The sequence below is a fragment of the Balaenoptera ricei genome, chromosome 3 (genome assembly GCF_028023285.1).
Source record: "Balaenoptera ricei isolate mBalRic1 chromosome 3, mBalRic1.hap2, whole genome shotgun sequence".
NCBI lineage: Eukaryota > Metazoa > Chordata > Mammalia > Artiodactyla > Balaenopteridae > Balaenoptera > Balaenoptera ricei.
The window spans coordinates 179,962,491-179,987,058 of NC_082641.1; the positions used below are offsets into that span (position 1 = coordinate 179,962,491).

The 24,568-nt window shown below is 44.3% G+C and overlaps 2 protein-coding genes and 1 long non-coding RNA gene across 3 annotated transcripts in view; all 3 read left to right on the plus strand.

Annotated features, from left to right (window-relative positions):
• LOC132363204 (uncharacterized) overlaps positions 1–14,023 on the plus strand; it is a 43,500-nt gene extending 29,477 nt beyond the window's left edge. Inside the window, exons 2-3 of the long non-coding RNA XR_009502569.1 lie at positions 9,183–9,373; positions 13,983–14,023. This is a non-coding gene — a long non-coding RNA (uncharacterized LOC132363204). The remainder of the gene's footprint in view (positions 1–9,182; positions 9,374–13,982) is intronic.
• LOC132363494 (zinc finger protein 28 homolog) overlaps positions 1–24,197 on the plus strand; it is an 86,540-nt gene extending 62,343 nt beyond the window's left edge. Inside the window, exon 5 of the mRNA XM_059919182.1 lies at positions 23,833–24,197. Coding sequence (XP_059775165.1) covers positions 23,833–23,858 — 26 coding nt within the window. The 3' untranslated portion in view covers positions 23,859–24,197. The remainder of the gene's footprint in view (positions 1–23,832) is intronic.
• Positions 15,552–20,830, plus strand: LOC132362083 (protein FAM76A-like). The gene is made up of 2 exons (XM_059916035.1): positions 15,552–15,568; positions 19,689–20,830. Exons 1-2 carry the CDS (start codon positions 15,552–15,554, stop codon positions 20,626–20,628), a joined length of 957 nt encoding a protein of 318 aa, XP_059772018.1. The 3' UTR covers positions 20,629–20,830.
• Positions 24,198–24,568: the final 371 nt, after the last annotated feature.

Here is a 24,568-nt window from a genome sequence, read left to right on the forward strand (position 1 = left end):
CTAGAGCGCAGGCTCAGTAGTTGTGGCGCACAGGCTTAGCTGCTCCATGGCATGTGGGATCTTCCCGAACCAGGGCTCAAACCCGTGTCCCCTGCATTGGCAGGAGGATTCTTAACCACTGGGCCACCAGGGAAGTCCCTCCAGTTTTCTTTTTTTTTTTTTTTTTTTTTCCAGTTTTCTTTTGATTGGTGTTCGCATGGTATGTCTTTCTCCATCTATTTTCTGTTATTTGCATCTTTATATTTAAAGTGAGTTTCTTGTAGACAACCTATGGTTGGGTCTTGTTTCCTTGATCCACTCTGACAGTCTCTGTGGTAAGCTCCACAGGGGTCTTATGTAAGGGGTGCACAAGGGGAAGCAGGGGAGACTGTTGATCACAAGGGCTGCTGGTGAAGTCATATGAGGAACTTATGTTTGTTCATGACTCTGGGGGCTGCCGTCTAGGGCATGCACTCATGCAAGGGGCTAGTGTCAATTCAAGGACGCTGAAGCCTGCTTGGCCCAACAGAATAGATGCCAAAGCAGCGGTACCACGGAGCAGCTTAGCTAAACCCTCGATGATCCATCGTGTGATGCCTTGGCATCAGGAATAGCAATCCTCTGAGTAGCAGATATGTCCAAGGACATAGATACTGAGGCCACTGTAGCACACATTTAACCAGGGCAACAATGATGAAGCCTGTGATGAAGACTCCATAGAGTCTGAAACCCTTTTCTCAGCCACTGCCTTGAGTTGTTAGGGTTCCTACAGCAAGAGGTGCCCTGCAAGGAACAGACTCACTTGGTTAATCATCACTGTTTGTGCTAGTGAGTCATGCTGTTGCTGCATCAGACTCTGAGCACGGTGGAGCGTCTGCATGTGGTTGTTTAGGGTGGTTGGTCATTGCTGGGTGGCTTTTTTTTAATTAATTTATTTTTGGCTGCGTTGGGTCTTCGTTGCTGCACGCGGGCTCTTTCTAGTTGCAGCGAGCGGGGGCTCCTCTTCGTTGCGGTGCACGGGCTTCTCACTGCGGTGGCTTCTCTTGTTGAGGAGCATGGTCTCTAGGCACACGGGCTTCAGTAGTTGTGGCACAGAGGCTCAATAGTTGTGGCTGACGGGCTCTAGAGCGCAGGCTCGGTAGTTGTGGTGCACGGGCTTAGTTGCTCCACAGCATGTGGGATCTTCTGGGACCAGGGCTCGAACCCATGTCCCCTGCATTGGCAGGTGGATTCCCAACCACTGCGCCACCAGGGAATTCCCTGCTGGGTGGCTTTTAACATTTGATGTTGTTCCTACGCCCCCGAGTCCCCCTGGTGATGGCCAGTCCCAGCAGGACAGGGACAGGAATGGCCCTCTCTGTATGTGAGCAGGACAGCTCTAGTGGAAAAGTGTCAGAAGAGTGAAGGGTGCCGGGATCTTAAAAGTAACACTGTTGTAACCATAGGGGTTATCTCTGTGGATATGCTGCAGACTGGGCAGGGTCCAGCGGGCTTGCTCCTGACTGCTCGAGTCAGGTCCAGAGTAGAATCTGAATGAGGTGTCAGTTATCATTTGGGGGCAGTGAGTGTACAGGGTGAGGGGCAGTGTCTGTGCTTGCATGTAGTTAGTAGCCTTTAGAAAGTACCACCACGAGCGGGGGTGGTTAGTTATGCTGGTTATCCTGATGCTTACCCTCAGGTTGTCCCGTATGGGGTCCTGATTAGGGGTTTTGTTTAGCCCAAGTGAGGTTCAAGGTATTTTGGAGGGAATTAGCACATAGCTGATCACTGCAGGTGATGACTGCAGGTTAGTGACCTGGGGATGTAGGTCTGGCCCCGCGTAGAGACAGAGACAGCGTTGTTTTTGCTTGTAAGGCCGAGGCTGCTGTCAGAGGTTTGCACAAATACATTTGTCCTGGCAGGTGTGGCCTACTTGGTCGTGGTGTTGGAGGGGATTCTGGCGTGTAGCGGGGAGCGGCTTGTGCCTACGATGTGGGTACAAAGGAGGGCAGCAGCTTTGAGTACGGAAGGTGGTGGTGGGAATAACGAGGGAGTCGGATCTGTTGTGGGTACATCGGGTGGGGAGCAAACGCTGTCATCAGCGCATCAGCTGGCACACGGCAGCAAGAGGTCCCTGATTATAGGCTCTAGGTAGGTCAAGGTAGGAGCGCTGTGAGGAGGTGCCCCCAGTGGCTGATGGGGGTTAGAATACACGGCTTGACTTGTCATGAAGGCAAAATGACGTTACTGGTGCCATGCAGTTGGTAGGGGACCTACTGTTTTTTGGGGGGGTTTTTTGCTATTTTTTCTTATTGGGGTAGAGTTTTACAGTGTTGTGTTAGTTTCTACTGTAAAGTGGAGTTCCCTGTGCTGTACAGCAGGTTATCAGTTACCTATATAGTAGTGCCTAGTAAGTATTGTGATAGCGGCAAGAAATTAGCGATTTCACAAAAACAGTCTTCCAGAGGGCCCTCAGCGTCCATCACCTGGAGGCACTGGTGCAGCTCGACCTTGAGGTTGACCATCACCAGTCTCTTCCCTGCTGATGTGAAGGTAGTCTGGGAGGGGAAGTTCCCACTGTCCCACGAGCTTGGGGAGCATGATTTCCCTCGTAATTCTCTTGGGTTGAGACGTCACCCACTGAGACACTGGTGTGCTTGGGGTGGCCTTCCCAGGGGGAGACCCGTGAAGGGCAGAGTGGCTAAGAGGTGTTAAGTTCTGAGCAGATCTGCTGGCGGCCTGTGCAGGGCACAACTACAAGCGCAGGCTCTGCTGGTGGTTGAGCGGATCGGTAAGCTCCATCAGAGCAGTAGGGGTGCATCTTGGGAAGGGCATGGCCGTGTCCAAGACCGAGCCTTGTGGGGACCCCATCCGTGATGCACACAGATTCCGGGCACGTTGATGGGCTAATTGTAGGCACACCTTGTGGCCTACAGCTTCAGAATCCAGAGTTCACCCTGTTAAACCATGGTAGGATCACGACAGCCCAAAACTGCCAGCCATCTGGGTCTGATTCAGTTAACACTGGGAAGGCCGTTTTGCCTGGGATATAACTTGAGGTTTTGTAAGAGGAGGGAGCAGCTTGTTTCAGCATCGTTTCTGCTGGCACCACTTAACGTGGAGAGAGGTGAGCTCTGGTTAGAATCTACACCGTCGTGTGCCAGCCGAAGCTCTTCTCACAGGGCCTGCTGCCCTGGCACTCAGCCACCCCGTGGTGCAGTCATGCACGTGGCTCGTGTGTTCCCGCACAGCTCCTGGGGCAGCACCAGGCTCCAGGGGTCCGCTAGCAACCCTGCCATCCAGGCTGTACACATTAAGGGCCACAACCAAGGAGAGTCAGATGTGCACTTGGCTTGCTGGGGCCTCCTTCGAGTTGAGAAGTGTGGATACTGTGTGTAGCTGCTTTGGGGCAAGAGTCCGTTTGTCTCTTTGTCTAAAGTCGGGTAGGGACCTGGCCCATGTCTGCTGATAGTGACGCTGGATTCCGGGCTTCCCTTGTGGATTTCATTTCCTAACGACACCATCATCCACTAGGTGGGGAGCCTCTTGTCTTTTCTCTGAGATCCACGCAAGTTGCACTAGTGGGTCCTGGAGCTATAACTTCAATCTCCTGCAAAACTTTTGATGAATATGGTTTAATAAACCAGCTGTTCAGAAGTGAGGCGAAGCCAGTGGCCTTAAGATTTGCGGCTAGTCCTGGGCCATCATGTGGGCCAATAAAATCTGTCTAATCATGATCTCTAAGCAGTTGGGTAGGGGCTTGTCCCCTTGGGGGCTCTCTCTCTGTATCACGTTGCACAACCAGCCCTTGATCGACCTGATCAGGTGTGCGGTAGACAGTGAGATGATGGGCAAGGGGAGCATTCATCTGCTGAGCAGATGTGAACGATGCCTGACGTCAGAGGGCTGAGGGTTCCCTTTACGTGCTCCCGGAGGAGTCCGTGGAGAAGACTGGCAGCTGGTGCGTGTATGGCGGGGTGTGGAGATCTGAGGGCCGGGGGTTAGGCAGTGTTAGAGCTTGTGGTAATGTCTTTTTGTCCATTTTGGAGACCACCTTTGTTTAAAAGCTTGGGGGAGCCTGCCTTTGAGTAGACCATGGTATCTCTCTTTAAGTTTAGCCACTGAGGGCTGTTAAGTTAGTTGGAAATTTTACAAGAGTCCATGTGCCAGAGCCCATGACTGAACAGACTGGGAGGTGAAATGGGTACCTTGGTCTGAATCCATGATGCCTGGTTGGCCGAAAGGGACGGGCACATACCTGGTCAAGAAGGAGATCACAGCATTTCTGGAGGGAGTGGCCAGCAGAAGTCCAGGGGAGGAATCAATGAGGTTGAATACCCACTACCTCCAGCAGAGGGCAGCAGTGGCCTGATAAAGTCAATTTCTCACCGGAAGTAGGGTCTGTCAGCCCGGGGTGTATATGCATGTGCCTACCTGGGAGGCTTCCAGAGCTTTGTTTGAGAGCAGAGGGGGCAACTATCTACCACCACTTAGGCTGGAGCCAAGGCAAGGGGCCTGTATACCCCACCAGTGAGCACTGTCACTTCCCCGTGCCCCACCAGTGAGCACTGTCACTTCCCCGTGGACCCACTGTGTTAGCAGGTGTGCATCTCTGGAGGAATAGCTGTGTCTGGACCTGTGTCATACTGTGAGAGGTGGCTTACGTCGGGCTCTGGAACAGCTGAGTATCTCCTTCTGGTGTTGGCACGTGTATGCAGAGCCACAAGTATCCATAATCGGTGTGTGTGTTGCCATTTCTTTCCAAGTGGAGGTGCCCCAAGGAGGTCACTGTCCAGACCAGACTGTGAGCCCATTGGCTACTGCTCGGGAGTCAGAGAAAATCTGTGTCCTTGGGAGTCTCATTCTGGTGGCCAGTGGTAGAGCCAGGCACACCACCATCAACTCTGCCAGTCGGGCTGAGCCAGGCAAGCCCTCCTAGACGGGGGATATGCCACTGGCAGGAAAGCACGGCACGGCTGTCCAGCGGGCGGCCCTGTGTACAGTGGTGGTGGTCCTGTCAGTGAAGAACACCAGCTCCCTTTCCACGTCAGACAGTTGGTCCCAAGGGGCTTCGCAACTGTTAGGCCGACACTAACTGTATCTTCATGTCAGAGGGCAAGGGGCTGAGCATGGGGGAAGCCACATCCTCCTGTATTCTGGAAAGGCCCCTGACATCAGGTATAGCCCTTTCCTGAAGGTGTAATTTCCATTTCAACAGTGAGGCCTGCTGACAAAAAATCAAATAACAATCAAGCTAAGAAAAAAGAAAAGAGAATTTTATTCGAGTCAAACTGAGGATTATAACCCAGGAAACATCCTCAGAAAGTCTGAAAACTGCTCCATTGATCAGGAGTCAGAGATGCAGTTTTATACATTTTTGAGACGAATTATGTCTCATATTGACAGATTAGCACTGTGTACATAGTTCAATCAACAAGTTGTGGGTTTTTTCCCCCTTAATATTGCATGTACAGACAAGCCTTTGGTCAGTGCGACCCCCTGTACCCTTGTATGAGATGAAAAAGAAATATATTAGTCATAGAATTACAATATTGAAATGCTGGCGTCTAAAGAAAGGGTCATCTTTTTCTCAAAGGTTGACTTCATCCTGCTGCTTTGAGGAGGTCTGGTTAATGTATCATATAGATATGCACATGGAACACCGGGAAAAGCTTGCCACAAAGGGAGCATGTCACTTGTTTTTTTGTTTTCTTTCTTAGTTTGATTGTCCTGCCATAGAATATTTATGATTTCCCTCATCATCTTCCCCCTTTTGATCATAAATCTTTTGATAGAAAGCATTAGATGATCAACTATTTGGTCCCTTGGTGCCGAGGTGGTTGCTTACCTGCCTCCGATTCATCATGTCCCTCCATGCTGGGTCTTGACAGCCCGGTCCTTTTTTTTTCTTTTGTGGGGGGGGGGATGCACTAGTAGGGTGCTTGGCAAGGACTGGTAGCCAATTCTAAGGTGTCCAATAGGACTTATGCCAGTTGTACTTTATGTGCATTGCATATGTCCATTACCTTATACAGAATTATAGAAATGACCAGCAGTTTCAATTTGTTTAAGCATCATTATATATTTTATCATAGTAATTTAATGCAGTAATCATAGAAATACATTGATGAAGGCAAGTTTTATAGACTACACATTTGATCAGTCATCTCAGTTTGTTGTACGATCACTGTACGTGTGCTTTTGGCCGTAGACTTAGAACAAGCAGTGATACATGTCATGAGTAATTTGATAGCCAGGAAAAGAATGGTAGTGCATATAATGAAAATAACAATTGTCTGTAAAGCAAAGCGGAAAATGTTGCCTAGTCCCGAGGGTAGCCGACTAAAACGGTCACTTAAAGCAGGGGTCCCCAACCCTTGGGACGCAGACCACTACCAGTCCTCGGCGTGTTAGGAACCAGGCCACACAGCAGGAGGTGAGCGGCGGGCAGGCGAGCGAAGCTTCATCTGTGGCTCCGCATCGCTCACATCACTGCCTGAACCATACCTCCCTGCCCCCGCCCCGGTCCACGGAAAAACTGTCTTCCATTAAACCGGTCCCTGGTGCCAAAAAGATTGGGGACCGCTGACTTAAAGGATCACTCTTCCTTACATCTTGTAACCATTTTGCTCTTCGGAAAATTTTTTTCGGGCGTGTCTCAACCTCTCCGGACGTGTTAACATAAGTGTAACACGTGTGACCAATAGCACAAACACCTCCTTGTTTGGGCAGTAGGAGATCTAAGGCAATTCTGTTATCTAACACAACTTGGGCTAAGGAATCTAAGGATTTCTGCTGTGCTGCAGTGCTTTTTGCAGTTTCTTCAACCATTTGACCAATGGTGGCTGATAGGTTTCTAAGCGTATCCCTGTTTACATATACTCCTGCGCTAGGAACCAAGATTCCAAAAAGTCTGTGCCACCAGGTTTCTTTGGTATCCTGCTCGCATGGATCTCCTGACTCTGTAATGGGGAGAAAAAGGAGGTCCATCTGTCTCTTTTTTGGATAGACAATGGGGTAACATAACATCCCGATAAAATAAACCTTCTACTTGCCAGCTCTTCAGACATTTATGTGAATACCCTTGGGAAGGTGGGTCAGTTCCAATACCATATACGAAGACAAAACCTGGGGGAGCACAAGTGACTCCTCCCAGAGAGCTTTTGTTGATGGCTTCGTTAACTGGAAGTTCTCTTAATATTAAACGATGGGCCATTTCTTTTGCAGGCTTTCCAAAAGCTATCCGTATGATATTGGAGGTGGGGGAGTTGCTGGCATACGTGACTCGTATTTTTCTCTTTAAGACATCTGTTAATTAAGTCGGGACATGGGGACCTCCCCGGCGGTCCAGTGGTTACGACTCCACGCTTCCACCGCAGGGGGCTCGGGTCTGATCCCTGGTCAGGGAACTAAGATCCCGCATGCCGTGCGGCACAGCCCAAAAAAAGTAAGGGACAGAGTGAGGGGGGCCTAGGGTAAGTTGTGTGCCATCTCTAAGAACCGAAGATAATGTCAGTCAAGGGGTGGACATATTAGTGTTTTGGAGAATTTGAACCTGAAAAGTTAGGCCAGAGGGAGGTGTGTCTGAGTAAGTGGTAACATTAGGAACATCTGAAAAGTCAGTGACAGGAATTACAAGGGGTTTAATCGGCCTTGTACTGACGGAGGAATCTGATGACAAACCGACAATCAGTTAACCTCCCCCAGTATACCTATACTTCGTGATAGTTTTTACTAAAAGAGTTTTCTTTCCACCCTAAACATTGGCCTAAGAACATAGCCAGAAATAGAACAATAACTTTCAATTTCTTTTTCTATTTTTTTGGCTGTGCCACGCGGCATGCGGGATCTTAGTTCCCTGATCAGGGATGGAACCCGTGCCCCCCTGCAGGGAAAGTGGGGTGTCTTAACCACTGGACCGCCAGGGAAGTCCCATAACTTTCAATTTTGATAGAGAGGAAGACGTTTTGATGGAGAGAGGCAGTTTCTTACAGGTCTGGTCTGGACTCTTGGGTTAGCTGTCTACCACTGTTGTCGTGTTCTTCTCATCCTGGTTTGATGGAGCCTCTCTTAGCGGAAGTGGGGTGTCAGAAATAGGAGTTGCAGTGGATTCAGGAGGGGAGGCCCTCTTGAGGTGAGAGATGTGAGTCCTAGAGATTAGTCCTTTAAGTTTTGCCCCACAGGGATTTGTTAAGAGTAGCTGGTATGGTCCTTTCCAACGTGGTTGTAAGGAGTCCTTTTTTTGCAGTCTTTTCCAATAGACGACATCTCCAGGCTGTAACCCTGGATCCTTAGTAAGGTCTTTGTCTCCCAGGAGCTCACTGTGGAAGGAATCAGTTAATTTTTCATTTTCTTTAAGCACTTTGATGAGTCCCTGACAGTAATGTAGAATGTGACCTTTAAGCAGCGCTGGTTCATACGTACCTTCATCTAAAGGCACAGGTCGCCGCCCAGTAATTATTTCAAAAAGAGACAACTGATGTTTACCAGAGCGGGTAGAACTAAGGTTGAGGAGTTACCAAGGGAAGAGCTTTTGGCCGTGGAAGATGAAAAGCCTCTGAAAATTTAGCCAATTGTGTTTTAATAGTGCTCTTGGTCCTTTCTACTACCACTGAGGATTGAGGTGATAGGTGCGGTGAAAATATTGCATTAGCGGCCAAATCTTACCAGTGGAGTTAATAATCTGTCCAGTAAAATGGGTTCCCTGGTCGCTATGCAACTCAGAAGGAATTCCCCAAAGTGGAATTATTTTTTTTCCAATAGTAAAATTGCCTACTATTAAGGCTACTGGCCTTCTGCAAGGAAATGCTTCCACCCAGTGTGAAAACATGCAGACCACGACCAGGATGCACTTATAGCCTTCAGAGGAAGGCAGGTGGATGAAGTCCAGTTGCCAAACCTACAAGGGTTCCTCAGGGAGGGGGAAGTGGCCTTGCGAGCCATGAAGGGGTTTACCAGGATTATATTTAGGACAGATAGAACATAGGTCATAAACCTTATGAGCTATAGTGGGAGAAGGTTTCCAGATACATTGTTTTCCCTATCATACCATTTTCTCGGGTGCCCGTGGGCCAGGGAATGTCCTTGCTGGAGTAAAGGCAACCAAGAATAACTAAATTAAAAAAAAAACCACCCAGCAATGACCAGCCACGCCTAAACAACCACATGCAGATACTCCATATTTGTGAGATGAGATCCAAGTAGCCCCCCTTTTTTTCTTCCAGGCCTGCTCTTCATTTTCTGAAGCCAGTTCCTGAGCCTGCAAAAGAAATTTCTTACGTTTCGTCAGAGTTATGATCAAGCAGAGGAGAGCCCTGAAATTGGGCAGGGACAAGACTTCAGGCAGATTGTTTAGCTGCAGCATCAGCCGATCGATGTCCTTTGGCTTCTGTTGAGACAGATTTGGAATGCCCAGGTATCTTCATGAGCACAAGCTGTCTGGGCAATTGAGTGGAGTCTAATAGTTGTGAGATGAGGTGTCCATTCTTTACAGGCTGACCAGAAGAGGTGAGAAATCCTGTTTCCACAGCACTGTAAAATCACGAGCCACTCCAAAGGCATGGCACCTATCAGTATAGACATTGTTTATTTGACCTTTGGCTAATTGACAAGCCCTAGTCATGCAATCAGTTCACCTTGTTGGGCCGATTTGGTGTCTGGTAAGAACTTTCACTTATTTCTACTGTTGAAGTTATTGCAAACCCAGCTCAATAATGTCCTTTTAAGTAGGATCCACCTGTAAACCAAATTAAATCAGAATTATCAATGGGAACTTCTTGCAAATCAGTCCTTGGAGTTAGAAGATAGTCAGTATAATGCAGTCATCTTGAGATGCTGGAAACAGAGTTGCAGGGTTAAGACTGTTACACCAGCAAGCGGAAGTAATACTGGGTGATGAGAGTAACAATACTTCGTAAGAGGCCAAGCGACTCACAGAATAGTGTTGAGTATTATGGGAACTTAAGAGAGATTCAGCTGAGTGAGGAACACAGACAGCCAGAGGAGACCCCATGACAAGTTCTTCAGTAGCTTTGCATAAAGAGGGCAGTCGCCGAAATAGCTCTCATACAGGGTGGGAGCCCTTCTGCCACCAAATCTAACTGGTGACTATAACATCCTGTGGTCACAGTGCCTCTGAGTGAATGCACCCAGGGCGTGTCCTCTGTCTTCAGGCACAAAGAGGGAAAATGGTAGTTTATAGTTAGGATGACCCGAAGCTGGAGCCCGGGCTAGTGTAGATTCCAGGGCATTTATAGCTTTCTCTCCTTCTGTTCGTCCATTCAATTGGGTCTGGCTGATCAGATTTTTTTTTTAAGTATTTTTTAAATTAATTAATTGTTTTGGCCATGCCGCGCAGCATGTGGGATCTTAGTTCCCGGACTAGGGATCAAATCCATGCCCCCTGCAGTGGAAGCGTGGAGTCTTAAGCACCGGACCACCAGGGAAGTCCCTCTGGCTGATGAGACTTGAGTAACGCATAGAGGTTAGGCCACGAGGGAGAAACTCGGTACCCAATTCCTGCAATACCCAGTTAGACCTAGAAATCCTCTCAGCTGTTTCTTTGTCTGGGGGAGTGAGAAAGCTAGGATTCCCTTAATCCTTTCAGAATCAATCAACAATCCTTCCTTAGATATTTAAATGACCTAATTATCGCACAGTTGGTGAGCAGAATTGTAGTTTGTCTTCGGACACTTTATGCCTCTCTGACACTAATTGTTGCAGGAAGTGGACAGTGTCTCCTGGCAATCCTGCCCGGTTCTAGAACACAAAGGTAAATTATCTACGTACTGAATCAGAGCAGAGTCATTAGGAAAGTGTACATCCGCCAAGTCAGCTTTAAGTATTTGAGAAAAATAAGTTGGGCTTTCAGTATAGCCTTGTGGCAGAACTGTCCCAAGTTAGACTGGTGATCTTCCCATGTAAAGGTGAAGAGGTACTGACTTTCTTTTTCTACTGGAATACTCAAGAATGTGCTCCGCAAGTCAACTACTGGGAAATAACAGGTGTCTGATGGGATGGCTGAGAGCAGTGTGGGAGGATTAGGAACCACAGGGTGGTGGGGAATCACAAGAGCACTTAGAGCTCTCAGTCCTGAACCAACCTCCGGGCCTTTCCATTTGGTTTCTTACTGGTAAAATGGGAATATTGCAGGGACTGGTGCAAGGGATTATAAGTCTTTTCTTAAGGAATTCCTGAATAATAGGTCTTATTCCTTTTAATGCCTCCGGTCTGCGTGGCTATTGTCGGATATTAGGTAGAGGCTTGGAATTATCCATAGTTACTTTAATAGGAGTAGCCATTTAAATTTTCCCAATATCTGAGGATAGATGATGACCATAATTCCTTAGGCACTTGTAACAGCAAATCATTTTATTTTTTTACTGAAGCATAGTTGTGTGCCAGTCTCTGCTGTACAGCAAAGTGACTCAGTTTTACACGTACAGACATTCTTTTTAAACTATTCTTTTTCCATTATGGTTTATCCCAGGAGATTGGATATGGTTCCCTGTGCTCTACAGTAAAACCTTGTCGTTTATCCATTCTAAAATGTAATTGTTTGCACCTACCAACCCTTAATTCCCATTCCATCCCTCTCCCTTCTCCCCCCACCGCTTGGCAACCACCAGTCTGTTCTCCATGTCTGTGAGTCTGTTTCTGTTTTGTAGATACGTTCATGTGTGCCATATTTAATTTCCACACTTAGGGTATTTGTCTTTCTCTCTCTGACTTACTCCACTTAGTATGATAATCTCTAGTTGCATCCATGTTGCTGCAAATGGCATTATTTCGTTCTTTTTTATGGCTAATATTCCATTGTATATATGTACCACATCTTCTTTATCCATTCCTCTGTCCGTGGACATTTAGGTTGTTTCCATGTCTTGGCTGTTGTGAATAGTGCTACTATGAACATTGGGGTGCATGTATCTTTTTGAATTATAATTTTGTCTGGATATATGCCCAGGACTGGGATTGCTGGATAATATGGTAACTCTATTTTTAGTTTTCTGAGGAATCTCCATACTGTTCTCCATACTGGCTGCACCAACTTACATTCCCACCAACAGTGTAGGAGGGTTCCCTTTTGTCCACACCCTCTCCAGCATTTGTTATTTGTAGACTTTTTAATGATGGCCATTCTGACTGGTGTGAGGTGGTTACCTCATTGTAGTTGTGATTTGCACTTTTCTAATAACTAGTGATGTTGAGCATCTTTTCTCGTGCCTATTGGCCATTTGTGTCTTCTTTGGAGAAACGTCTATTTAGGTCTTCTGCCCATTTTTCGATTGGGTTTGTTGTTGAGTTGTATGAGCTGTTTGTATTGGGTTGGCCAATAAGATATTATGGAAAAACCCAAACTTTTTGGCCCGCCCAATATATTTTGGAAATTAAGCCCTTGTCAGTCACATCATTTGCAGGTATTTTCTCCTATTCCGTAGGTTGTCTTTTAGGTTTTTTTTGTTTATGGTTTCCTTTGCTGTGCAAAAAGCTTGTAAGTTTGATTAGGTCCCATTTGTTTATTTTTGTTTTCGTTTCTATTGCCTTGGGAGACTGACTTAAGGGAACATTGGTACAGTTTATGTCAGAATGTTTTGCCTATGCTCTCTTCTAGGAGTTTCATGGTGTCATGTCTTATGTTTAAGTCTTTAAGCCATTGTGAGGTTATTTACGTGCATGGTGTGAGGGTTTGTTCTAACTCCATTGATTTACATGCAGCTGTCCTGTAACAACAAATCATTAATTTCCTCTTGATTTGTCTGAATTTTGATTTTCAAAACCATTCACTTTTCAGTAATTATGTTCTGATCAGCATCTACAGCTTCTAAATCTAAAATCATTTCACCTATAGGTGAAAAGGCAATACGGGCATTATATGCCTCTAAAAGGTCTCATCCAATCAGATGAATTGGAGCACATTTCACCACAAGGAATACATGTCTTCCTGTGACAGTTCCTAGCTGAACAATTATTGTTTCTGATTTAAAAACCTGCACAGGAAAGTTTGAAACCCCTACCATTAGAATCGATTGTTTACCCCGAGCGAGAGGGCAGTGAATAAGGGTTGGGTTAAGGACAGAGAATGTAGCCCCCGTGTCCACAGGGCCTTAGAAGTTTCCCCTCTGATAGTTATTTCAGTCTCCCCTAAGGTATTCGTGAGGAGGAGGGGAAAATGCCCTCTCGTAACCCTCAGAGCACCCCTCTTCCTTTTAATTTTACCTTGTTCCAAGTCTTGCTTGAATTTGTGGCAATCCCTTTTAAAATGTACATGTTTTTTTGCAATACAAGCAGGTGTGGTCCTTTCAAGCCTGGCTGGAATTTGGGCAGGTGAGTTTTGGAGGGCTGCCAAACTGCTGTAGCTGCACAGTCATAATCTCGGCAGCTTTTTCCTTCTCTCCTTTCCATAAGGTTTTAGAAAGCTTATCAGCAGTAGTGACAAGGGCATTAGTATGCATAGTAGCCCAATCAAGTTCATGCCTTTTAACCAGGCGTACCAATTCTTCATCTAATCCTTCGAGAAAAATAGAATGTAATACTGAATCATTCTTGATGGTTTACAAAACTCTCTGGATCCATGCCAGAGTGTTGTTTGAATGTTTTTTCAAATCTTTCAAAATAATCAAATAGTTTCTCCTGGCCTCTATTTACACTGATGGATCTTTGCCCAATCTGTTTTCTTTTCTCTTTTATTTTTAAAAAATACTTGTTTTATTTATTTATTTGGCTGCGTTGGGTCTTCGTTGTGGCATGCAGGATCTTTCAGTTGCGGCATGTGGGATCTAGTTCCCTGAACAGGGGTCGAACCCGGGCCCCCTGCATTGGGAGCGTGGTGTCTTAGCCACTGGACTGCCAGGGAAGTCCCATGCCCAATCTGTTTACTGTGGGAAGATTTTTGGAATAGCCTGATAAAAGTTGTGGGCAACTTCTCTACATTTCTGGCGATCTGTAGCCTCACACTTAATGAAAATCCTCCATAGGTGCTTTCCAATTTATGTCTTAGAGCCATTCTTTTGCTTTACTTTCAGAGACTAGTCAATGGACGAGCTGGTACAAGTCTGAATATCCAGGTTCGTAAGTTCTTATTGTAAGATCAAATTCCTTAGCAAAAGCTAAAGGGTCTTTGTAAGGGATCTGGAAAATCCTTAGTCAAGTTCCTAAGTTCTGCCCTAGTCCAAGGGCAAGGGCTGTAGATAGAGCAGGTTCCCCTCTGCTCATGGGCTTCTCCTTAAACTTGGTGTTGCTTTTCATTTTCTATCTCGCATTCAATATATTTTTCTTTTGGTGTTGGAGGAGGGAGAGCAGGAAGGGCAGGGCAGCTCAGAAAGAAGAGAACATAAAGAAGCTGGAGACGGAGGTTGAGGCTTTCTCTAATTCAGCCACCACCGTTTCTAATCATTTTTGGTTTGTTTCTTACAATGAAGCCATTTTATTATTTCCTCATTTGTGAGGCTTCCAGGTCCCAATTAAAATATGCCTCCCTGTATACACTACCGAATGTAAAATAGCTAGCTAGTGGGAACCAGCCGCATAGCACAGGGAGATCGGCTCGGTGCTTTGTGACCACCTAGAGGGGTGGGATAGGGAGGGTGGGAGGGAGACGCAAGAGGGAGGGGATATGGGGACACGTGCATGCATATGGCGGATTCGCTTTGGTGTACAACAGAATAGAATTAAAATATGCCTCCCATTCTGGTTGATTTTGTAGCTGCTTTTTCTAATTAAACATGCAAATTAAACCAATGTAGGTAAATCAAAAGTACCCCATTTTGGCCATTTCAGGGAAAAGTTATCTTTGGTCAGGTTTTCCCATTTGGTTAAATACTTGCAAGTATCAGTTCCATGGGTATCATACATAAACTCAGCTGGTGTTACCGTAGGTGGCTGTCTGTCCAGGAGCTGTTCAGCCTTCAAGGCACGGTTTCCCATTGTTAATTTGCTAGCCTGATTCAGATACGAGACATGATCTGAACAGTTTTCTAAGGGCATGTGACAGGATCAGATGTGTGCGGCTTCTGAGTCTAGCTCGTCAGGGAGCAGCCCTTGGGTCGGTTTGACTCTGTTAAGTGCCTCGGTTTCTCCTTCCGACAGCCCAAAACTGCTGTGGGTGCTCAGGGCATCGGGGGATCAGCCTTTATTATGCCCCCCGTGGCGAGCAGAACTGACTTAATGGTTGCAGTGGGATCCCCTGTGGGACCGCAACACATCACGAGGATCGATCCTCAGACAGACAATAAAAAAATTAAATTAAAAAAAAAAAAGTGGAGGCAAGTTGAGGTTGTGAGTCTTCAATCATTGGGGCCAAGTAAAACCTGTTGGCCGGATCCTGGACAGCTAAATAGGAGCCTTGAGCCTTTGAGATTATCAGTATCATCTCTGTAATACTGGGGATGGGAACCGTTGTGGCAGGAGCTGTGCGTCTCAGTTTCAGCAGCACTGGCACAGGGGAGATGTGCTGATGACCTCTCTCTGATGATGGGCTGAAGGCCCCCTGCACGTTGCTCCAGGTGATACAGATACCAATTCACGTTGCATTTCCTGGTGGCACCGCAGGTGGTGCTTGGCCTGGTTCCTATTCCCTGAGGTCAGCTGCAAGCATGACTCCATCCATCCTGTTCGTGATGCCAGTTGTTTTTTTTTTCTTTGTTGTTTATTTACTTAGTTATTTAATTTTTAAAAATTAATTTATTTCGGCTGCATTGGGTCTTCGTTGCTGTGCGTGGCTTTCTCTAGTTGCGGCAAGCGGGGGCCACTCTTCGTTGTGGTACACGGGCTTCCCATTGCGGTGGCTTCTCTTCATATTCATAACTTTGAATGTGTTATCCCATTACCTGTAACCTCCCTGGTTTCGGCTGAGAAGCCAGCTCGTGGTCTTACAGTGGTTCCCTTTTAGGGGACAAGGTGTTTTTCTTGCTGCTTTCAAGCTTTTCTCCTTGTCTTTGACTTTCACCATTTTCACTGTGACATATCTGTGTGTGGATCACTTTGCAAGTTTATTCTTCAGAGTCCATTGGACATCTGTATGTGTAGTTTGGTGATTTTCAATAAATTTAGCACGTTTTCAGCCAGTACTTCTTTGAGTATTTGTCCTGCTTCTTTCTCTCCTGCTGCCATCACCCAGGTATTGGTGCACTAAACGCTGCCCCACATTTCTCTGAGGCTCTTCCACCTTCATTCATTATTCTGTGTCCTTCAGATTGTACCATCTGTCAGTCAGTGTTCAAGTTCACTAATCCTCTGCCAGTTTCAACTGACTGTGAAGCCCCTCTAGTGAATTACTTATCATATTGTGGGGTGTCAGGGGTGTCCAAGACCAGCCCCAGGTCTGGGGATTCACTACAGAGCTCACAGGAGGACCTGTTTCAGAAAAGCAGTTATACACAGTTTATATTACAGGGAAAGGACACGTATTTAAATTAGTGAATTAGTACTTAGGGCAGAATCCAGGAGAAACTAGGCTCAGAGTTTGTTATCCTCTCTCAGTGGAGTTGCATGGGCAGAGCTTAATTTGCGACAACAGGTATGAAATATTACTAACAGGAGAGCTCACCCTAGCCTTGGAGTCAACGAGCCTGGGTTGTTTTCTGTTTTTCTTTTTGTTTTTATTATTTTTGGCTGTGTTGGATCTTTGTTGCTGTGCACAGGCTTTCTCTAGTTGCGGAGAGCGGGAGGTACTCTTTGTTGTGGTGCTTGGGCTTCTCATCGCAGTGGCTTCTCTCGTTGCGGAGCACAGGCTCTAGGCACGCAAGCTTCAGTAGTTGTGGCACGTGGGCTCAGTAGTTGTGGTGCTCGGGCTTAGTTGCTTCACAGCATGTGGGATGTTCCCAGACCAGGGCTCGAACCCATGTCCCCTGCATTGGCAGGCGGTTTCTTAACCACTGTGCCAACAGGGAAGTCACCCACTCTCACCACTTTTATTCAACATAGTTTTGGAAGTCCTAGCTATGGCAATCAGAGAATAAAAAGAAATAATAGGAATCCAACTTGGAAAAGAAGAAGTAAAACTCACTGTTTGCAGATGACATGATACTATATGTAGAAAATTGTAAAGATGCTACCAGAAAACTACTAGAGCTCATCAGTGAATCTGGTAAAGTTGCAGGATACAAAATTAATACAGAGAAATCTGTTGCATGTCTATATACTAACAACGAAAGATTAGAAAGAGAAATTAAGGAATCCCATTTACTACTGCATCAAAATAAAATACCTAGGAATAAACTTACCTAAGGAGGCAAAAGACCCGTACTCCGAAAACTATAAGACACTGATGAAAGAAATCAAAGATGACACAAACAGACAGAAAGGTATACCATGTTTTTGGACTGAAAGAATCAATATTTCCAAAATGACTATAACTACCCCAGGCAATCTATAGATTCAATGCAATCCCTATCAAATCACCAATGTCATTCACAGAACAAAAAAATTTTTAATTCGGATGGAGACACAAAAGACCCCAAATAGACAAAGCAATTTTGAGAAAGAAAATCAGAGCTGGAGGAATCAGGCTCCCTGACTTCAGACTATACTACAAAGCTGCAGTCATCAAAACAGTATGGAACTGGCACAAAAAACAGAAATATAGATCAATGGAACAGGATAGAAAGCCCAGAAGTAAACCCATGCACTTATGGCCAAGTAATATAAGAAAAGGATGCAAGAATATACAATGGAGAAAAGACAGTCTCTTCAACAAGTGGTGCTGGGAAAACTGGACTTCTACACATAACACCATATACAAAATAAACTCAAAATGGATTAAAGACCTGAACACAGGAAGAATACTCTTTCACATAAATTGCAGCAATATCTTTTTTGATGTCTCCTAGAGTAATGGAAATAAAAACAAAATTAAACAAATGGAACCTTAATTAAACTCAAAAGCTTTTGCACAGCAAAGGAAACCATAAAGAAATAAAAAGACAACCCACAGAATGGGAGAAAATATTTGCAAATGATGCTAGAGACAAGGGATTAATCCCCAAAATCTACAAACAGCTCATGCAACTGAATATCAAAAAAACAAACAACCCAATCAAAAAATGGGCAGAAGACCTAAAAAGACATTTCTCCAAAGAAGACATACAGATGGCCAAGAGGCACATGAAAAGATGCTCAACATCGCCAATTATTAGAGAAATGCAAATCAAAACTGCAAAGAGATACCACCTCACACCAGTCAGAATGGCCATCATCAAAAAGTCTACACATAATAAATGCTGGAGGGGGTGTGGAGAAAAGGGAACCCTCCTACACTGTTGGTATGACTGTAAATTTGTACAGCCACTATGGAGAACAGTATGGAGGTTCCTTAAAAAACTTAAAATAGAGCTACCATACGATCCGGCAATCCCACTCCTGGGTATATATCTGGAGAAAACCATGGTTTGAAAGGATACATGCACCCCAATGTTCACTGCAGCACTGTTTCACTGTTTATGATAGCCAAGACATGAAAGCAACCTAAATGTCTGTCAACAGAGGAATGGATAAAGAAGATGTGGTGCATATATACAATGGAGTGTTACTCGGCCATTAAAAAGAAATAATGCCATTTGCAGCAACATGGATGGACCTGGAGATTATCATACTAAGTGAAGTAAGTCGGAGAAAGACAGATGTCATATGATATCACTTACATGAGGAATCTTTAAAAAAATGATACCAGTGAACTTATTTACAAAACAGAAATACACAGACTTAGAAAACAAACGTATGGTTACCAAAAGGGAAAGATGTGGGGGGAGGGATATATTGGCAGTTTGGGATTGACATATACACACTACTATATTTAAAATAGGACCTACTGTATAGCACAGGACACTCTGCTCAATATTCTGTAATAACCTAAATGGGAAAATAATTTGAAAAAGAATAGATACGTGTATAACTGAATCACTTTACTGTACACCTGAAAGTAACACAATATTGTTAATCAACTATATACCCCCATATAAAATAATTTTTTAAAAATCAATGAATTTTTTGCAGAAGGAGAAACCCATCATAAAATTCAAATCAGAATCTCAAGGGGTCTTGAAAAGCCGAAACAATATTGATAAAGAAGAATAAAACTGGACAACTCCTGTATCCTGATTTCAAAAATTATTATGGAGCTATAGTACTCAAAACAGTGTGGTACTGGTATAAAGACAGATATATAGACCAAGGGAATAGAATAGGGAGCCCAGAAACAAACCGTTTCCTATACAATCAAGTGATTTTTTACCAAGAGTGAAAAGACCATCCAATGGGGAAAGGACGGCATTTTCAACAGACAATGCTGGGAAATGCGATATCCACATGGAAAAGAATGAAGGTGGACCCTTACCTAACATGATATACAAAAATTAACTCTGAATAGCTCAAGGACCTAAATGTAAGACCTACAACAATAAAACTCTTAGAAGAAAACAGGACAAAAGTTTCGTAACAATGGATTTGGCAATAATTTCCTGGATATGACACCTGGATATGATACCAAAAGCCCAGGTAACAAAACAAAACAGTAAGGACAAATTGGACTGCTTGAGATTAAATTTGTGCATCTAAAGACATTATCATCAGAGTAAAAAGGCAACACATAGAATGTGAGAAAACATTTGCAAATCATATATCTGATAAGGGATTAATATCCAGAATATATAGAGAACTCCTAAAACTCAACAACAAAAAACACAAACCACCAAATCCAAAATGGGCAATGAACGTGAATAGACATTTCTCCAAAGAAACACAAGAGAGAAAGCAGTGGGCGGGGCCGGTAGGGCGGTAAGCAATGCCTGCACCAAATGCCACCAGCGCTTCCCCTTCGAGGCGCTGTCTCAGGGGCAGCAGCTGTGCAAGGAATGTCGGATTGTACACCCTGTTGTGAAGTGCACCTGCTGTAGGACTGAGTACCAGCAGGAGAGTAAAACCAATACAGTATGCAAGAAATGTGCTCAGACTGTGCAGTTGTATGGAACACCCAGACCTCATCAGCACTGCAACGTAACTGCAGCATTTATTGGCAACAAATGCCAGCGCTGCACAAATTCAGAGAAGTATGGACCACCATGTTCTTGTGAACAGTGCAAGCAGCAGTGTGCATTTGACAGGAAAGATGATAGAAAAAAGGTAGACGGGAAATTGTTATGCTGGCTGTGCACACTTTCATACAAACGGGTCCTTCAGAAGACCAAAGAGCAGAGGAAGCACCTGAGCAGTTGTTCCCGTGTCGGCCACCAGGAGAAGGAGCAGTGCAGTGGACTGAGTGGTGGCAGCCATTATAACAGTCAGAAAATTCAAAATGAAATCCCAAAAGAAGAAAAATCCAGGTTTGAGTTGATCACAACCAATGGCGATAGCCTGTCCTCAGACCTGGCTCTGGACTCACCAGGCACGGACCACTCTGTCATCATTGCCCAACTGAAGGAAGAAGTAGCCACTCAGAAGAAGATGCTGCATCAAAAGGATGAAATGATTTTAGAGAAAGAGAAGAAGGTCACGGAGTTGAAGGCTGATTTTCAATACCAAGAATCTCAGATGAGAGCCAAAATGAACCAGATGGAGAAAACCCACAAAGAAGTTACAAAACAACCGCAGGCCAAAAACCAAGAGCTCCTGAAGCAAGCAGCTGCCTTGTCCAAGAACAAGAAGTCAGAGAAGTCAGGAGCTATAACCTCTCCATGAGAGACCACGAGGACGCTCCTGACAATAGCAACGGATTCCTGGGTTAGGGTGGCAACGTAGCTGTTCTCTGGGAATTGCAAGCTTTAAATCTCTATTTCACTATAGTTATCCTTTTTATGACTGCAGTGGGCTGAATGGAAACACCTGGTTTGTGCTGTATTGAATGTTTGGGGTTTCAGGCTCTCTCTTTCTCTCTCATACTCTCCCTCACTCCCCTCTATCCCAAACCCTTCTCTCAGTACTACTGTCTCTCTTTTGTTACTTGTGTGTGTGTGTGTGCTGGTCACTGCTCAGTGTTATGTGCAGAATGGTTTTTTGGTTTTATTGGTCCATCATTGCATCCTGCCATACCCAGGAGCAAATAGTTTGGCATTGATTACATATCACTGCCACCCTCTGAACTTTAAAAACTGCCACCTTAAGACTTGGTATAGTGGAAGAGACTTATTCTCTCCAATAAACCTTTTCTTCAGGGTATACTCTTGGGTTTTTTTCCAGGTATATTATGTATGCACTTTGTACTACGTATAGCCAGAGTTTTATTTACTTTTTTAAAAAAGAAACTTTTTCTTGATAAAGGAATAATGGTAGCCTAGCTCATTCTTCCTGTAACAGTGATGCCTCTTAAAAAAAAGTCCTACTCTCTAGCGTTTAGTAAAAGAATCAGATCTTTTCTTTCTTGTTACCTTGGAGTCTTAAAAACTAATTGCTGGGCTTCCCTGGTGGCACAGTGGTTGAGAATCTGCCTGCCAATGCATGGGACACGGGTTCGCGCCCTGGTCTGGGAAGATCCCGCATGCCGCAGAGTAACTGGGCCCGTGAGCCACAATTACTGAGCCTGCGCGTCTGGAGCCTGTGCTCCGCAACAAGAGAGGCCGCGATAGTGAGAGGCCCGCGCACCGCGATGAAGAGTGGCCCCCGCTTGCCGCAACTAGAGAAAGGCCTTGCACAGAAACGAAGACCCAACACAGCCATAAATAAATAAATAAAATAAATTTATAAAAAAAAAAAACTGATTGCTAAGGTGAAACAATTCAATATATAAGTGTGGAGTTAAGTATCTTCTTACATGCTCTTCCAAGAAATCCTCCAAAAGGCACTTAAGGGCAGAAGGAAAGGCTGTCCAGGTTGTACTGGACACGTCTCTCCCCTGCCCCTTTCTTGATTGTTTTATGTGACTGATTTTAAATTCTCACACTGCCACCTCTTTTTTAAAAAATACCTTTTACTTATATCCGCTGTCATACTGGGCCAAATTCAGGTAACTTTTTTTTTTTTTTACCTGATTCAAAATGGGATAATATTTGGACTCCAGAGCATTTTGGAGGTTAGTATGAGCTGCTGTAGTAGTGGCTGTAAGTCTGACTGGGGCAGTGATATCACTCTACCTCTTACCCCCTCCTCCTCACCCACCCCAGCCTGTACACTCCCTGCTTTTAATGGAAATGTGTTGAAAACAGGTGCTTCTCTCTCAAAAGCAGCTTGGCCCCAGCCTGAATTTTGTCCTGTTTTCCCTTCAGGCACATGGATTTCCTTTTCCAGGTGAGAGGACAGACTGGCATTTCTAGCCATTGTCTCAGGTCCTCTATATGATGTTTGTGAAAGGAACTAGAGATGTGTAGTGTGCCATGAAACAGTAAAACCAGCTACCTTGGAATCATTAATGCAGGGGGCGGTACTAGAGTTAGAGGTAATCATAAGGGCAGGTGACATTTGTACCTCAGTCTTAACCAAAAGTGTAGCAGCAGTAAGTTTAACTTGCTAGGCATTTCCTAGGAGCAAATGCTTCTAACTGGTGAGCATTCTCACAAGGGGAGCCGTGCACATAATTGGACAGAGATGTGGAAATGAGCGACTTCCTTCTGGTAAGAGGAACAATGGACCATGTTACTTATATATCACTCTAGTAGAGGATGTAATTTTCCCTTCAAAGCAAGGGAAATGGCAGTGCTAAATAGTTTGGTAACTTTCTGAATGAGAAACTTTTAGGAGGTAAAGATAAACTGTGTGAAAAAAGTTAAGTCATTTTTTTTTTTTTATATTTTAAAGACTTGAGAAATTCTGCTACATGAAGTGACAATGTAAAAATACATTTAGTTTTATACTAAATCTTTTTTTAAGGTCTTGGCATTTAATATAAAGCAAATCCACACATTTTCTAACTTTCTACAAGTTCCAAAAAGGGAAGGAAGAAACCTCAGTCTTGAAATTTTGGTTCTTAAAAATCATGACACTGTTTTACCATGAAATTGTGTAGCTAACTTTTGGTAACACCTTTTGTTTATTTGTAAGTTTGTAATAATGGACTTTTTAAAACACAGGAATGTTTTGCTTTGTACAGACTTTGAAAAATGTGTGTTAATAAAAATTCATACTGACTCAAGTATAAAAAAAAGAAACAAAAAAGAAACATACGAGTGGCCAATAAGCACATGAAAATATGCTCAAAATCACTAATCATTAGGGAAATGCAAATCAAAACTACAATGAAATACCACCCCACACACATCAGGACAGCTATTATCAAAAAAAAAAAAAAAAACCCCAGAAAGCAAGTATGGACAAGGATGTGGAAAAACTGGAATCCTTGTGCACTGTTGGTAGGGATGTAAGATGTAAAGCAGTTGTGGAAACAGTATGGTAGTTCCTCAGAGAACTGAAAGAATTACCATATTCTCCCGCAATTCTACTTCTGGGTATATACGCTAAAGTACTGAAAGTAGGGTCTCAAAGAGATGCTTGTTTACCCACGTTCATGGTAGCATGATTCACAATTGTTAAAATATGCAAAGCAACGTAAGTGTTCATCAAAGAATGAATGGATACACAAAGTGTGGTCCATCCATACACTGGAATAAAAGGAAGGAAATTCTTTAATACGCTACAACATGCATGAACCTTGAGGGCATTATGTTCATTGGAATCAGCTAATCACGAATGACAAATACTGTATGATTCTACTTATAGGAGGTATGGAGTCAAATCTCATAAAGACAAAGCAGGATGGCGGTTGCCAGGGGCTGGGGGGAGGAAGTATGAGGAGTTATGTTTTTATTGTTTCCGTTTTACAAGATGAAAAGAGTTATGGGCTTGGGTTATGGTGATGGTTGCACAACAATGTGAATGTAATACCACTTAAAATGGTTAAGATGGTAAATTTTATGTTATGTGTATCTAACCACGATTTTAAAAAATGGTTTTTAGGGCGTCCCTGGTGGCGCAGTGGTTGAGAATCTGCCTGCCGATGCAGGGGACACGGGTTCGAGCCCTGGTCTGGGAAGATCCCACATGCCGTGGAGCTACTAGGCCTGTGAGCCACAACTACTGACCCTGCGCGTCTGGAGCCTGTGCTCTGCAACGGGAGAGGCCGCGATAGTGAGAGGCCCGCGCACCGCGATGAAGAGTGGCCCCCGCTCGCCGCAACTAGAGAAAGCCCTCGCACAGAAACGAAGACCCAACACAGCCAAAAATAAATTAATTAATTAAAAAATTAATTTTTTTTAAAAATGGTTTTTAGAGGGATATGAAAAGACACAATAAAACTGTATATATCCATTACTTTCCTATAACACTTTTCAATTTTTATTTCTACTCCACTCATTTCTCCACATAATTTTGAAGAAACTCTCAGATATACCATTTAATCCATGAATATTTTGGAATATATGTTTTTTTTTAAAAACATAATCCAAAGTCCATTATCACACCTAAAAATAAACAACTTGCGTTTACCATATTCAAATAAACACGAGCAGCAGTCAGCTTCCCTAATGATCACCACAGGGGTATAACAAGATCCATACATTGCATTTTGTTCAAATGTCCTTTATCTGATAAGGGTTTAGTACCCAGAATATAAAGAACTCTTTCAGCAAGGCAACCTAGTTTTTAAAAATGGGCAATAGACTTGAACAGACATTTCTCTAATGAAGATACAGAG